The 14,599-nt window shown below is 46.1% G+C and overlaps 1 protein-coding gene across 1 annotated transcript in view; it reads left to right on the forward strand.

The window, feature by feature from the left end:
- Positions 1-14,599, forward strand: part of LOC130486531 (connector enhancer of kinase suppressor of ras 2-like) — a 513,126-nt gene that overhangs the window by 269,808 nt on the left and 228,719 nt on the right. The window contains exon 7 of the mRNA XM_056859816.1: positions 1,264-1,323. Coding sequence (XP_056715794.1) covers positions 1,264-1,323 — 60 coding nt within the window. The remainder of the gene's footprint in view (positions 1-1,263; positions 1,324-14,599) is intronic.

A 14,599-nucleotide genomic window follows, 5' to 3' on the forward strand; every position in this document is an offset into this window, starting at 1 on the left:
GTGTGAACAGACTTCTGGACTTGATGCGCCTTGGTCTGATCCAGCATGACCTTTCTTATGTTCTTATGTTTAAGCACATTTCCCCCTGGTGCCCTGATTGTGGCTGTTGGGAAAGGTCCTTTTGGAACCCTTCTTGGTCTGCTTAGTCTTTTATCCTCCTGAATAGATGGTTGTCATCAGCAAACCAGGCTACCTTGAACTTTGGTTCCAGATGCAGGGCAGGTGTGACAGAAGGCAGGCCTTGAAGGCATGCAGTCCCACCATTCCGTCAGTAGGGTTGCCAGGTTCCTCTTTTCCACCAGTGGGAGATTTTTGGGGTGGAGCCTGAGGAGGGCAGGGTTTGGAGAGGGGAGGGACTTCAATGCCATAGAGTCCAATTGCCAAAGCAGCCATTTTTCTCCAGGTGATCTGATCTCTATCGGCTGGAGATCAGTTGAATTAGCAGGAGATCTCCTGCTACTACCTGGCAGTTGGCAACCCTATCCATCAGGCCTTCAAATTGCAGCCACTTCGGCAAATGTGTTACTGGGCTTTTTAAAGATTGGCAGTGTCCTCTCTCAGCAACATCTCTCCCCCCCTTTTGCTAGAACTGTGATGTAATGAGCAGTGGGTAGGATTTGGACTGAGAGGTCTAGGTTCAAATCCCTGCCTGTGGTGACACTCATTGGGTGACTGTGGCTTGGTCACGTTCTCTACCTTATCTAATTTTAAGGGAAGCTTGCCAGCTCCAGGTTGGGAAATACCTGGAGATTTTAAGGGGGAGCCTGAGGAGGGTGGGGTTTGGGGAGGGACTTCAAAGGGGTATAATGCCATTGAATCCACCTTCAAAAGCAGCCATTTTCTCCAGGTGAACTGATCTCTGTTGCCTGGAGATCAGTTCTAATAGCAAGAGATCTCCAGCTAGTACCTGGAGGTTGGCAACCCTACTCACAGGGCTGTTAGGATATGAGAGAACTTCCATGTCCCTCTTCTGTGAGCTGAATGGAAGAAAAGTGAGGTATGCAGGTGAAAATTTGGGGGGAGAAGCCAAACACTGACCCTGCAGAAGAATTCTGTGTAAACCGCTCCCCCCCAATACTCACTAACTGCATTGTGAACCTCGCTTCATTGTAGAGATAGTTTACTGACCCTACCCATTTTAATCCAGAACAAGCATTTCCTCATCATTGCACGAACAATTCTTGTTGCCCTATTTAAGCGAGCTCATTATGGACGATTAACTAGCTCTGGATGTTAATTGTGGCTTCTCTCATTCTTTTTAAGGGGATGTATATCAAGTCAACATACGATGGGCTGCACGTGATCACTGGAACCACGGAAAATGTATGTTTTTGTTTATTTGGATGGTTTTGGTTTTATATGTCCATGAACTGAGCTTTACAACCAGGGGCCGGACCCGTGAGGAACATTTTGGCAGCTATATATATATAATTTTTTCCTGCTTTTCAGCCAAGAAAGAATTTTGCTCCCAGAGAGGCTTACAGTAATTTAAAAACTAATATGGATCTAAAATGAAACATATCGTGCATTGAGGTCTCAGTCCAGGCAGTGCCAGATCTACATTTTTTTTTAAGGGGGGGCAAAGGTACAAATTGATTCCCCTCATATATTATATACATATTTTTCTTTATATAATCACTGTATACAATATGCATATATAATCAACAACTCTTTTAAACAGAATTGTGTTGACCTCTATGAATCATTAACGAATAATTACACTTTTACATGATCTTATCTATCTATCTATCTATCTATCATCTATGAGAGCCAGTGTGGTGTAGTGGTTAAGAGCGGTGGTTTGGAGCGGTGGGCTTTAATCTGGAGAACTGGGTTTGATTCCCCACTCCTCCACATGAGCGGCAGAGGATAATCTGGTGATTCGGGTTGGTTTCCCCACTCCTACATGTGAAGCCAGCTGGGTGACCTTGGGCTAATCACAGCTCTCTTAGAGCTCTCTCAGCTTCACCTACCTCACAGGGCATCTGTTGTGGGGAGGGGAAGGGAAGGTGATTGTAAACCAGTTTGATTCTTCCTTAAGTGTTAGAGAAAGTCAACATATAAAAACCAACTCTTCTTCTAATTGCACTGTGGACACTTATCAAAAGGGCTGAGAGGAGAAGGTTCAGAGCCTGGAGGATCGGATTGCTATCTTTGATTATTCATAATTTCTAGATCTCCTGTTTATTAGGGTCAGCCAAAACAAAAGATGTGTACTGTATGCTGCCTACATTGTTACCCACAGGCCCCTAAATTTCTGGAGGAGTAGGACACATATCATGTGCAATTCTGTATTCAGTGAACTAGATGGAAATGGTAAATACTACTCAGACTATTAACAGTAAGCCAGGAGGTAATTTATGTTTTAAAAATGGGCTCTCTTCTATCGCTACTACTATGGTAAGATCTCATGGTACTTTCTGATACGTGGACCCAAGGCCAAAAAAAGGACATCCATGTAGCTCACCACACAGTTCAAGGTACCTCCTTCTTCCATTTAAAACTAAGTGCTTAGAATTAACTCCGTTGTGAAAGGAATACAGAAAGGAACACACACACACAAACGCACGCACACTTGCATCTGAAGAAGTGAGCTCTGGCTCATGACAGCATCTGCTGGAATCAATCTTGTTAGTCTCTAAGGTGCTACTTTTATGTGAGCCTCATGGTGCAGAGTGGTAAGGTGCAGTACTGCAGTCAAAAGCTCTGCTCACGACCTGAGTTCGATCCCGACGGAAGTTGGTTTCAGGTTGCCGGCTCAAGGTTGACTCAGCCTTCCATCCTTCCGAGGTTGGTCAAATGAGTACCCAGCTTGCTGGGGGTAAAGTGTAGATGACTGGGGAAGGCAATGGCAAAACCACCCAGTAAACAAAAGTCTGCCTAGGAAACGTTGGGATGTGACGTCACCCCATGGGTCAGGAATGACCCGGTGCTTGCACAGGGGGCCTTTACCTTTTTTTTAAGGTGCTACTACTTGACTCTTGTGTAATTTTACAAGCAGATTGTTTATTCGAAACCTAACACAATAATAAAATGAATCAAATACTTCATTTTAAAAGTAGAAATGCAAAAAGAAACTGGAAGAAAATATAGTTCATTTGGTGTAGCTTCATTTCTTCTTACTCTTTTAAAGGAAGATTTTTTTAAGGGAAAGGAGGAGCTGCTAGACAATTTTTCCTGTCAGGTTCTTTTAAACCACACAATCAAACTTACATCCTTCTCCACTCTGTGCCCCCAGCCTGCAAAACCTCACTGTGGCAAAGAAGTGACAGTGAACCGGGCCACACAGCCTGTACTCAACCAGCCTCACTCTCTCATACTTGGCTTGGGGGCCCTGGTTGTCAAAGTGGTTAGTCACCATTGCAGTTTTCCTTGACTCTTCAAATGTTTCCTCCTTGGCATCCCTGGGGGAAGATAAAGACTTCTGGAAAACCATTCAGGCATCTTTCTCTAGAGCCTCTCTGCACTATGATGACATTTGCTATCATGATCAAATGGAAGACGAAGTTCAGAGGAGGAGAAATTGGGGAAACAGGATGCCAACCTCCAGGTGGGGTCAGGAGTTCTTGCAGAATTACAACTAATTTCTAGAGTTAGTCCGAAAAAAGGAGCAAGCCAGGACCATAGCGTTGGACTGTCTTTCCAGGATAGAATGGGAAGAATGGCCAGCCTCTTCGCTTCTGCATCCTTGCAGGGGCTGGGCTGGCTGGTGGGCAGACTGTTGGGCTGATGAAGCGACCTTCCCCTGGGAGCCCTAGTCCCACTCTGAAGCCAAAGGATGCAAGCGGCCGGCTTGGACAGTGCACCAACAACTCCGATGGGAGGCTAAGAAGAAGAGTTGGTTTTTATATGCCGACTTTCTCTACCACTTAAGGGAGACTCAAACTGGCTTACAATCTCCTTCCCTTTCCCCCCTTCCCCACAGCAGACACCCTGTGAGGCAGGTGGGGCTGAGAGAGCTCTAAGAGAGCTGTGACTAGCCCAAGGTCACCCAGCTGGCTTCATGTGGAGGAGTGGGGAAACAAATCCAGTTCACCAGATTAGCCTCCACCACTCAAGTGGAGGAGTGGGGAATCGAACCCGGTTCTCCAGATCAGACTCCACCACTCCAAACCACCTCTCTTAACCACTACACCACGGTGCGAGAGAGGGAGGCGGAGACCAGCAGGCAGGAGGTGGAGAGATCAGGAGAGGGCGGAGACCAGAGTGGCAATGGCTGGGGTGAGGTGCATAAACGAAGCTGGGGATTGAATGGGGAGCACCGCGGGAGAGGAAGCCCCTGTCTGGCACGCCTGACTGCTATTGTTTGTGGGTGCTAGCCAAAGGAGCCAGACACAGCGGGGCGAGGAGCAGAGAGAAGCGTGCTTGGTGCTAGCCTCAGGCAAAGAGAAGCAGTGAAGGTCACCATTCGATGCCCCCCATTGCCCTGCCCCACTGAGTGGGAGGTCCCCATATCGCAGTCCTAACTGAGTTTGGCAAAGGACCATCCGGAATTAAAAGCAGAGACATTGAAACACTCCCTACACTGAATGAGGGCACAGAAATGCTGTCGCCACTGCTAGAACAGCTCCTTCATCAAAAGCAGACTGGTGCGGCAAAGGGGGCTGAGGGCTGAGTGGCTCGCGCGATCCGACAGGGGGAAGCTGGAGTAAAGGAGCGTGGCGGTGCCTGGGCCAGGCCAGGGACTTCTCTGGGAAGCAGGCAAGGCAAGGCTAGCCATACCTGACCTCCCAGGTGGTAGTTGGCTTGGAGGAGGCCCGGGCTAATGAGGCAGCGGTCAAGAAGCCGACCAGGTAGGAAGGGCTGGGCTGAGTGGTGGGGCGCTTGGGCTGGGGGTAGGGTTGCCAGGTGCCCGGCGGCGGCAATTCACTCCCCTGCCTGGCGACCACCTAAGGGTCGGCGGGCAAACGTGCACACCCACACGGCACTTCCGGTTTAGAACTGGAAGTGCCGCCTCACTAGGGGCCTTTTCCTCTTAGTTTGAGTGGTAAAGCGGCCCTTTACCACTCACACTAAGAGGAAAAGGCCCCTCGCAGCACTTCCGGTTGTAACCCCCCCCTTGCTCCCCTGGATCCATCCCTGAGTCCAGGTACAGAGAAGAGATGCCTGGCTGGTGCCTCTTCTCTCTCTGGCTTTGCTCATGGTGCTGGTTGCTGGGAGGATCAGAGCTCTCATCTGGAACTGGAGCCAGGTGCAATGGAAGGATGCCTGGCTGCTGCCTCTGTTCCACATAACACAGGATGTCTGCATGTTTGGCTTTGGAATTTATAAATGCTGCCTTGTTTATTTCCGTTGGGCTTGGACAGGAAATATCCCCAGTGAATTGTACCCTACATGACCATTATGGTTTTTTGCGGGGGTTTGCTTCTGATGTCTCCCATAGTAAATGGGTCAAATGTATAAAGAGCACTGTCCTTGGCCCTCCTCCTCCTGTTATGAAATGAGGAGGATTTGCCAACAAAAGATAGCTCTAAAGAAACATAACTCTTCCGTAAAGAAATGGTCCCAACTGTATTCAGCTATGAAAAACAAAAATAACAAAGATTTCTGGTCACTGGTAGCTGGTATAACCTGCCAGCTGGGGGGAGTGTTTTCTCCTTCCTCAATATCTACCTGGGAATGGGCTTTCCATTTTTTAATGATTCACTCTCAATTGAATTTGATAGGCTACCACTCTCTTTGTTAGAGGTTCCAGAATGGCCACCAGTTATGCAAAAGGTATAAAGAGCACGTGGGTGTTTTTGAAAATCAAGATTTTGTACAATGCTAGCCATCTTTGTATAACAGTTATCCATGCTGTCAGCTATAAGATAGTTACTACAGAAGAGACAGGAAGAATTCCTATGATAACATCCAACCTAGACTTTGGAATTGTACTAAATACAAATCCATATAGGGTTGTGAGCCAGCGGTTGGCAACCAGTAGGAAACGGGGGGGGGGGGGACAGGAAAATTGGAGGCACAGTCAGTGTGATGGTGTTACATCACTTCTGGGAAAACCAGGAAAGGATGTCATGACTCTCTAGGGATTGCTGGAAACTCTGTGGTAAAACTGTAGAGTTTGCAGCAATTAGTAGAGAGGCATGACATCGTTTTCCCTGGAAATGATTTCACACCTGCTTGCCGGCTGCAATTTCTTCATTTATTTTTCTCTCACTGGCCAACAGAATGGTGGAAGGCGGTGAGGTTGCTGGCTTAGCAACCCTAGATCCATAAAGGATGAATCATCACCATATCCACCACCTTGGGGAACCCTGAGTAGAATAAAAAGATAGCAAAGAAGTGTTTTAAATAAATAAATAATAAGTGTTGTCAGGGGTGGCGTGTCCAATTAAGCCCCATACATTGTGGGGTCTGCCTGTATCTTGTCCCCTGGGGCCTCAGTTTGTGAAGAGGAGGGGGTTGGCCACTCCCTTCATATCTTTTTCCATGCCCCAGACCTTCTCAAGGGCACATAGAAGTTCTCCTCTTCCCAGGCCTGTCTGCTTCAAAATGCCTATTAATTGGACCTTGCAAGCCTCCCCTGCTTCCTACTCAATATCCCGGCCTCCAGAGGCTGGGAACGATGGTCCCTGTTGCTGTAGCAATGCAACTCCTAGGCTGGTGATCCCGCTGGTCCCAGCCACTGGCTGTTTGCTTGCTGTGGCAAACTTGGTCACAGCAGCCTGGGTGTCAACCCAACTATCCAGTCATGCCATGATGGCGGCCTGCTCTCCTGGAAATCTTTTGTCCTCATGGAAGCTCAGGTACATATTTCATCTGTGAATTTTTCTGGCCCAGAGTTGGGGGTGAGAGGGAGAAGTATGCTATGGTTGCCTAGCAACTGTTGGATGATTAGTGTTGCCAACCTCCAGGTGGTGGCTGGAGATCTCCCACTATTACAACTAATCTCCAGTTGATAGAGATCAGTTCACCTGAGGAAAATGGCCACTTTGGCAATTGGACTCTATGGCATTGAAGTCCCACCCCTCTCCAAACCCCACCCTCCTCAGTCTCCACCCAAAAACCTCCTGCTGGTGGCGAAGGGGGACCTGGCAACCCTATGGAAGATCTCGGTCCTTCCTGATCAGCTAGGTCTTTCTTGATATTAGTGGATGATTAAACTCATTTTTAATTACAACTGTACAAATCACAGGACTTACCATTTTCGCCTTCTGTATTCTCTTTCCTTCCCTTCCCTTCCAATATATAATCTCTTTTTGATTGTTACAGAGTAACATTTCAAAGCCTCTGGTTTAATTAAGCATCTTTGCCTCCAAGAAATTAAATGGGCTTGTAAAGTGGTCATATATAATTAAGCATTAAGCTACAGAATGGTGCTAAATAGAGATGGAAAAGTTCGTTTAGTTCAAGCATTCCATCTACCCTGCCACTGTGGAGTTTATAACTTCTAGTGTTCAGTAATAGTTTTTAAAATGACGAACTACAATTCTTCAAGTTTTTCTTATGCCAAACAACAGCACCCCCACACATACTGCAAAATTCAAAACGGGCCAGGCTGATCTCCTTCCAATATGAAGCTTTGCAAATGTTTGAGACAGTAACCATGTTCCAAACCATTTCCAAATCAATTTCCTAAACTTTATATTTCAGATACCACCTTACAAGGGACCACAAAATGATTTTTCTGGGGTATCTAGACCAAATTCAGGGGAAACATATCTATATCTATGGAGCACAAAACAAAATCCAAAGCCCTATTGCACAGCAATAGGCCAAGGTATGCCATTTGACAAGGTGTGATTCCTCTAAAAACATCCATGTGTGCTTAAGCTTTGCTGTCTTGTCCGAGCAATGGGGGGTGGGAGGGGAGGCTCACCTTCTCACTGACTGGGACAAAGGTATTGAACTTTTTAACTTGGGCAGGTAAGCCAGGGCAGCAACAGCAGGGATGGTCCAACTGGACAGAGGTGCCATATTGTAATGTTAGCCAAATTGCTCAGTTATGAATATTTATATGGGGAATTAGCAAGTCAATAACTGACAAATGATGTAACTAAGCAGGACATAACGTGTATACCAGAGTCCGTACCGTGACCACAAAACAAGGCGACAGCAATGGATTTTCAATTAAAAGATTTGTACTTGATTATACTTTCACACACAAACAAAACAGATTCTTACAAAATGCACACAGACTCTATAGAATAAAAGGCATTAGCAGTAGAGATGTTCGCCAATGTGGCAGTTTCCCTTTGAAGAGGGGTAATATTCACCTGATCCAGAAGAGGGCATCCGGGGTTCCGTGCGGCTAAAATGAGGGGAAAACGGGGACAAGGGGTTCCCGGGGCTTGACCAGCAAGGCGGGAGGAATGCGTGGCAGGGCAGCGCTTACCCAAACCAACAGAGTGACAGTCAGTATGAGAGGGGAAAAGGGAGCTGCTGAATGCGTGTTGGCGTCCCCCGTTATACTCTGTCTGGGGAGGGGGATAATGGGCTTTCCCCCTCGTGGTTCCCATAGCAAACAAAGGTGGACAAAAACCTTAATGGTCGGCTGCTAAGGTGGGGCAGGGGGCAATTGAGACAGGCTAACGTAAACCTATTGACTGCGCAATTCCGGGAGACTTGGGAGACAATCGTTGATGGGATTATCGGGTCAGAGACAAAGACGCGAACAGCTGTGTCCAGGCGAGTCACTTCCTGGTTGCCTAAGATGCGATCTTTCGGAGCTGATATCTCGGAGGCTCCTGATGAGCCATTAATCATGCAGATGGAGGGGGGGGTTCTGTCTACGTGTCTGGTTGTTCCTTGCAAAATGGCTTCTGCTGGAGACTCGAGTGGGGTCACAGGAAAAATAGATTCTCTCAGGTTCCTCCTTGCCTGTTTCGCTGAATGGTGTGCGAACCCTTTACCTTGCTTTGGCACACGTCTGGAACGGTGGCGACACGTGTCTATGAGGTTGCCAGGTAACACAGTCCGGGAGATGGGAACCGTTTGGCAACAGTAAGACTGACTTGCATATTATGCAAATTGTTTGCTGCTTATGGAAACCAGGCACATTCATTTTTTTCATGGTATACACATTGCTTTGGTGTTTGCTGCCGGCAACCATCTCAAACAGTTGGAGAAGGATCAGAGGAAACGATTTTCTTTGTGCCAGGATTTGCTCTTGCTTTCTTCTTAGACAACGGCAAAGGTTGTTGGGGAGAGATGTAGCATGCGTGTCCATTATAGCTGTGATTGCCTTCATTGGCTGGGACTACAGAAGGAAGAAGTGGGCCTTATTTCTATACTCACTGTTTATTTTGCATAATTGATTCAGCTACTGACAGCCAAGGGTGCAGAATGCTGGCATAGATAGCCTTTGAGTCTGATCTAATGCTGACGTTGCTGGCAGCATTTTTGAATGCATTCAAAAGAAAAGAAGTTGAAGAATCACATCTAAATAAACTGGAGCGGACTTAGATGAGGTGGTAGGATCTGCCAGCTCCTGGAACCGGATCAGATGATCCCTCGTTTTTGGAGGAGGAGCCTTCTACATGCCAAAGGACCTGTTGGAACCAGAAGGAACCAAATTTTCCAAATGTTGTCTCCAGGACAGCAGGCATGGAAGGACCCATGCTTGAAGCTTGCCAGCCCTGGGGAGTCTCTTGCCCTGTTCCTGAGCTTGCCCATATAATCACCCTCTGGTGCTCAAGGAAGAAGGGACCCACTGTGGTCTGGTATAAGAGTAGCTGTCTTGCTGATGGTACATGTATGTCGCTCAGCTTCTTATATCCTGCTGCAACTTCTCAACTGGACAACGTTCCTACTATTTCAGGAAATGAGCCCTCAAACCCGCCTCTACCTTTGCAGTTCTGCTGGGCAGCACTTCTGTTTGTATCTCCAAGCCAACCAGCTGCCCACATGTTGGCTGGGACGGGAGGTGTGGAAGGCCGTATTTTTCTTCCTTGAGTTCTCATTGAGCTCTTTGTTGTCCGCAGTATATTTCAAGTGAGAAACTCAATACTATCTAAATGGCAAGATGGAGGGCAGCCAGAAAGAAGCAAAGAGGTTTTGCGAACAGCATCTTCTAAAGCTTTTCTTTGTTCTTGGCCAAAGCCGACTGTACTTCTGCTTACCTAGGTGAAGCGAGTTTTATTGCTGTTTTGAAACATAATCCCAGGCACTGAGGCAAAGGCAGTTTTTTGTCAGGTTAATGGAAAATGTTGGCAGGAACAAGTCTGGAATGGTTAGCAGTCATCAATCTAGGGGAGGCTGGGGAGGGGTGGAGTCAGGGAGAGCCGCAGTGACAGTATATGCATGGAGTTCAGCAACTGGGAATATCTGCTCCACTGAACAAAGATGCCATATGTTCAGGACTAGGGTTGCCAGGTCCCTCTTTGCTACCAGTGGGAGGTTTTTGAGGTGGTGCCAGAAGAGGGCAGGGTTTTGGGAAGGGAGGGACTTCAATGCCATAGAGTCCGACTGCCAAAGCAGCCATTTTCTCCAGGTGAACTGATCTCTGTCGGCTGGAGATCAGATGTAATAGCAGGAGATCTCCAGCTACTACCTGGAGGTTGGCAACCCTAGTTCAGGACAGACCAGTAGCAGCACTGGAGGAATGTTACTTAGGGCAGCAAAGGAAGTCTACATTAAGACCTGAGGAGGCCATGGCTCTGGAGTAGACCATTGCCCTTGCATTAGGTAGGTCCCAGGATCCATCCTTAGCATTTTTCAGTTAGAAGGGTCAGGTTGTACGTGAGGTGAAGAACCTGATACCCCCAAGAGCTGCTGCCAGTCAAAGCAGATATTATCGACCTTGATAAGCCAATGGCTTGACTCAGAATAAGGCAGCTTCATATGTCACTGCTGCTGGTGAATCAGATTGTGCTGTTACAGCTTGGAGAATTGAAGCAGTGGTTTTGTTGATAAGCCACTGCAGAGACCATTGGAGAGGCTGTGGCTGTGGGAGGGGCTGTGACTCAGTGGCTCAGAGCCTCAGCTTGGCATGCAGGAAGTCCCAGGTTCAATCCCCACAATATCCAGTTAAAGGGACAAGGCAGTACATTATGTGAAAGACCTCTCTGCCTGAGACCCTGGAGAGCCACTGCCAGTCTGAGTAGACAATACTGACCTTGATAGACTGATGGTCGCATTCATTATAAAGAAACTTCATGTGTGTTCAGTAAGTGAAAGAGAAAAATATAGCATGCTTATTGGAGGACACTGTGTGATGGTGGTGGTGGATGCCCAAAGCCTGTTGGTTGAATACTATGCAGGTTTGCCACTACTGCATCTTCTCAGCTCCCCATCCAGCATGGTAAGTTTTCTTCTTACCAGATCCAGGTTTCCACCAGGGCATTCCTTGCAGGTAAGAGGTTGAGGCAAACCTCCACTGCAGCATGGCTATAATAGGAGTTATTTTTTCATAATTTTATTAATAAAACACAATTTCATAATTTTTATTAATAAAAACACAATTTTATTAAGAACACAAACTATGAGTTATTTTATTAAAGTATTTTCAAGTATGCCTTGGTGTTTTCTACAGATCTTATGGAAAGGTGTGTGAGGAGCACACATCCACATGTCTGAGAAGTTTTGCTAAACTTCTTCTGATACTCTTTTTGTTCCTTAGAACTTCTTTTTTTTAACTGGAGAAAGAACATCCATACTCCACATGTAATTTTGCTTTAGATGCGGTTCACCACAATGAAATGTGGCTACAGATTTTGCATGTGGGGCAACCCAAATTCCTTCCTCTGTTTGGCCATGAAATTGAATTAGTGGACTTGACCCAGTTATGTAGAGGGAAAGGCCATGGCTCAGTTGTAGAGCATTTGCTTTGCATGCAGAAGGTCCCAGGTTCAATCCCCAGTGTGTGTGTGTGTGTGTAAAGTGCCATCAAGTCGCAGTCGACTTATGGCGACGCCTTTTGGGGGTTTTCATGGCAAGAGACTAACAGAGGTGGTTTGCCAGTGCCTTCCTCTGCACAGCAACCCTGGTATTCCTTGGTGGTCTCCCATCCAAATACTAACCAGGGCTGACCCTGCTTAGCTTCTGAGATCTGACGAGATCAGGCTAGCCTGGGCCATCCAGGTCAGGGCTCAATCCCCAGTACCTCCAGTTAAAAGGATTAGGGAGTAGGTGATGTGAAAGAGCTCTGCCCAAGAGATCACCGAGACCTGCTGCCAGGCAAAATGGACAATACTGACCTTGATAGTGACCCTTAAGAATTGCTGATGGCGAAACATTTACCACTTGCTAAGTTAAAGCTATCCAATGTTTTGGGATACTTAGATTATTTAAAGAGCTTGCACATTTCTTAGGTACTGGAAAATTCAAATTTAAAGGTGAGCAAGGTCTACCTGCGAAGGCATACATGTTCTGGTAATCTATATCATGAAACCTTTGGCTAATGACCGGGCTTTCTCAGATTGTAATACAGTAAAACCAGGGAGAAAATCCTGCACAGTTAAGTTTCTTGGGTTATAGCTTTCTTTCGTTTACTCACAGGTGCATTTTTCTCAGTGCTAGAGGGGCACAGCTAGAGAACGGATCTCTATGGGAAATAGTCAGCCAGAGGTTTATGGCTCCAATCATTGCAATAGTGGTGTAGTGAACATAGTCCCAACTCAAGTCTCATAACTGCCATAGTTACACATTTAGGGAGTCCCAGAATGCCTATGAGAAATCAAGCCTGTATCCTCTTATTCTTGGATTGGTTGATAGCCAGTGGTCTGACTCAGGAGAAGATAACTTCATGTGTTCATCTATGTATTCCCAGCTAGGGATTCCCCCCCCCCCCAAATTTCTCCACTTGGCTCTTTTGACCCAAGATTCCCTGTTTCAGTTCTGCTTCTCTTGTGTGAAATTAACCTGTCTTTATTTTCATGTCATTTGCCATTTCTTGCACCAATTTTTTTCAAAGAAAGCATTTATTTTTCAATATTATGCATCAGTACACAAGCATCATGCATTATCGGTGCAATCCTGTTCAGTGTTAATCCCTTCTAAATGCATGATGATTGCATAAATACAGTATACATTGCATATAAAAACTGTACTACAGGCATGCAGAATACAAGCCAACAATGAAGGTGGGGATTTGAAACTGTTGACAAAATTTAAGTGGATCTAAAAAGAAATGAAATGGGGACTATTTGCTCATCCTTACTCTAAGCCTACTTTACAGTGTTGTTGGGAACAGAAAACAAGGTAACCCCAGTTATCTTGACTTGAAGAAAGGGCGGGATCCAAATATGATCTACCAGCGTCAATGCATTTAAAATGGCTGTTGCAACAACAAAGGAAACAGCGTTTGTTTACGACACCCTAAAAGTGATAGAAAGGGCCTCAGATTGAAGCATTTTATCACTTTTGGCACAAAAACAGCTTTGGAGCCAAATTCATCACTTCCTCTCCAGCAGCAAGAGTTTAAAGAATACAAAGATGGCAGCCAGCCTCTGACTTCCAGATCTTTTAATGTTCTGATCAATAATGACCCCATGATCAGAGGGAGGGAGGCAGGCGGGTTGAATGGAAGAACAAAGAGGTCAAAGATGGGGGAGTTGCAGTGGTGGGGGAAGATGCAACAATGTACGGAAAAGGGGCTGGGAAGGAGTGGCCGTCCTGTTGGCTTCTGCAACTGTCTGCATTAGATCTAGGGTTGCCAGGTCCCTCTTTGCCACCGGTGGGAGGTTTTTGGGGCGGAGCCTGAGGAGGGTGGGGTTTGGGGAGGGACTTCAATCCCATAGAGTCCAATTGCCAAAGTGGCCATTTTCTGTAGGTGAACTGATCTCTTTCGGCTGGAGATCAGTTGTAATAGCAGGAGATCTCCAGCTAGCACCTGGAGGTTGGTAAGAAAGATCACCAGTACTGTAAAGTCGTTGCTACAAAAAAACAGTACACAGCCAATGATCAATATATCAAAATTGCTATTAAATAAGTTACAAAATAAACGTGTCAAAGTGTCACCCTACATACATATGGTGAATATAAGTGAGCAAACAACATACAAACAAACAGTGAGCACTTATATATACATGAGCAAATCAGTCCAAAAGCTGAAACAAGATATTTCAGAATAGACTAACAAGTCTCCATGAAATTGACCAGAGTAAGCAATTGCAACAAGGGCTAAATTCACTTCTATACAAAATGTTGGAACATGTGTCCGAGCACGATGCGAAAAAGCCCGGACGAAGCTCAGGAACGCCTTCTGGATAAGTTGTGTTTTCGCCAAACAGAATTTGACTTCTTCAGTCAGCACTTTTTGTTGAAGTGCCTAGTATGGGACCTAGAGACTCAATGAGCTGGAACATGCTTGAACACGTGTTCCAACATTTTGTATAGAAGTGAATTTAGCCCTTGTTTCAATCGCTTACTCTGGTCAATTTCATGGAGACTTGTTTCATGGAGACCTCTTTGGATTGGGACTGTGGCGAGTGAGAAGGCTGTGCTCATGCTTTCCCTTCTGTGCCATTTTGCTGACCTGGGAACCCTAGGGAGAACAGGGACCTCATTGGGGTATAATGCCAATGGGTAGGTACTATTGTATCCAGATTATTTTGTAGCTGTTTTGCCATTGTGCAAAAGGTGTGGTACACATCAGGAAAACACCACATGAAAGAGGTTCCTGTAATGATTCTCAGGAACATCTAAATATTCAGGATGC

The sequence above is a fragment of the Euleptes europaea genome, chromosome 13, assembly GCF_029931775.1.
Source record: "Euleptes europaea isolate rEulEur1 chromosome 13, rEulEur1.hap1, whole genome shotgun sequence".
Taxonomy (NCBI): Eukaryota; Metazoa; Chordata; class Lepidosauria; order Squamata; family Sphaerodactylidae; genus Euleptes; species Euleptes europaea.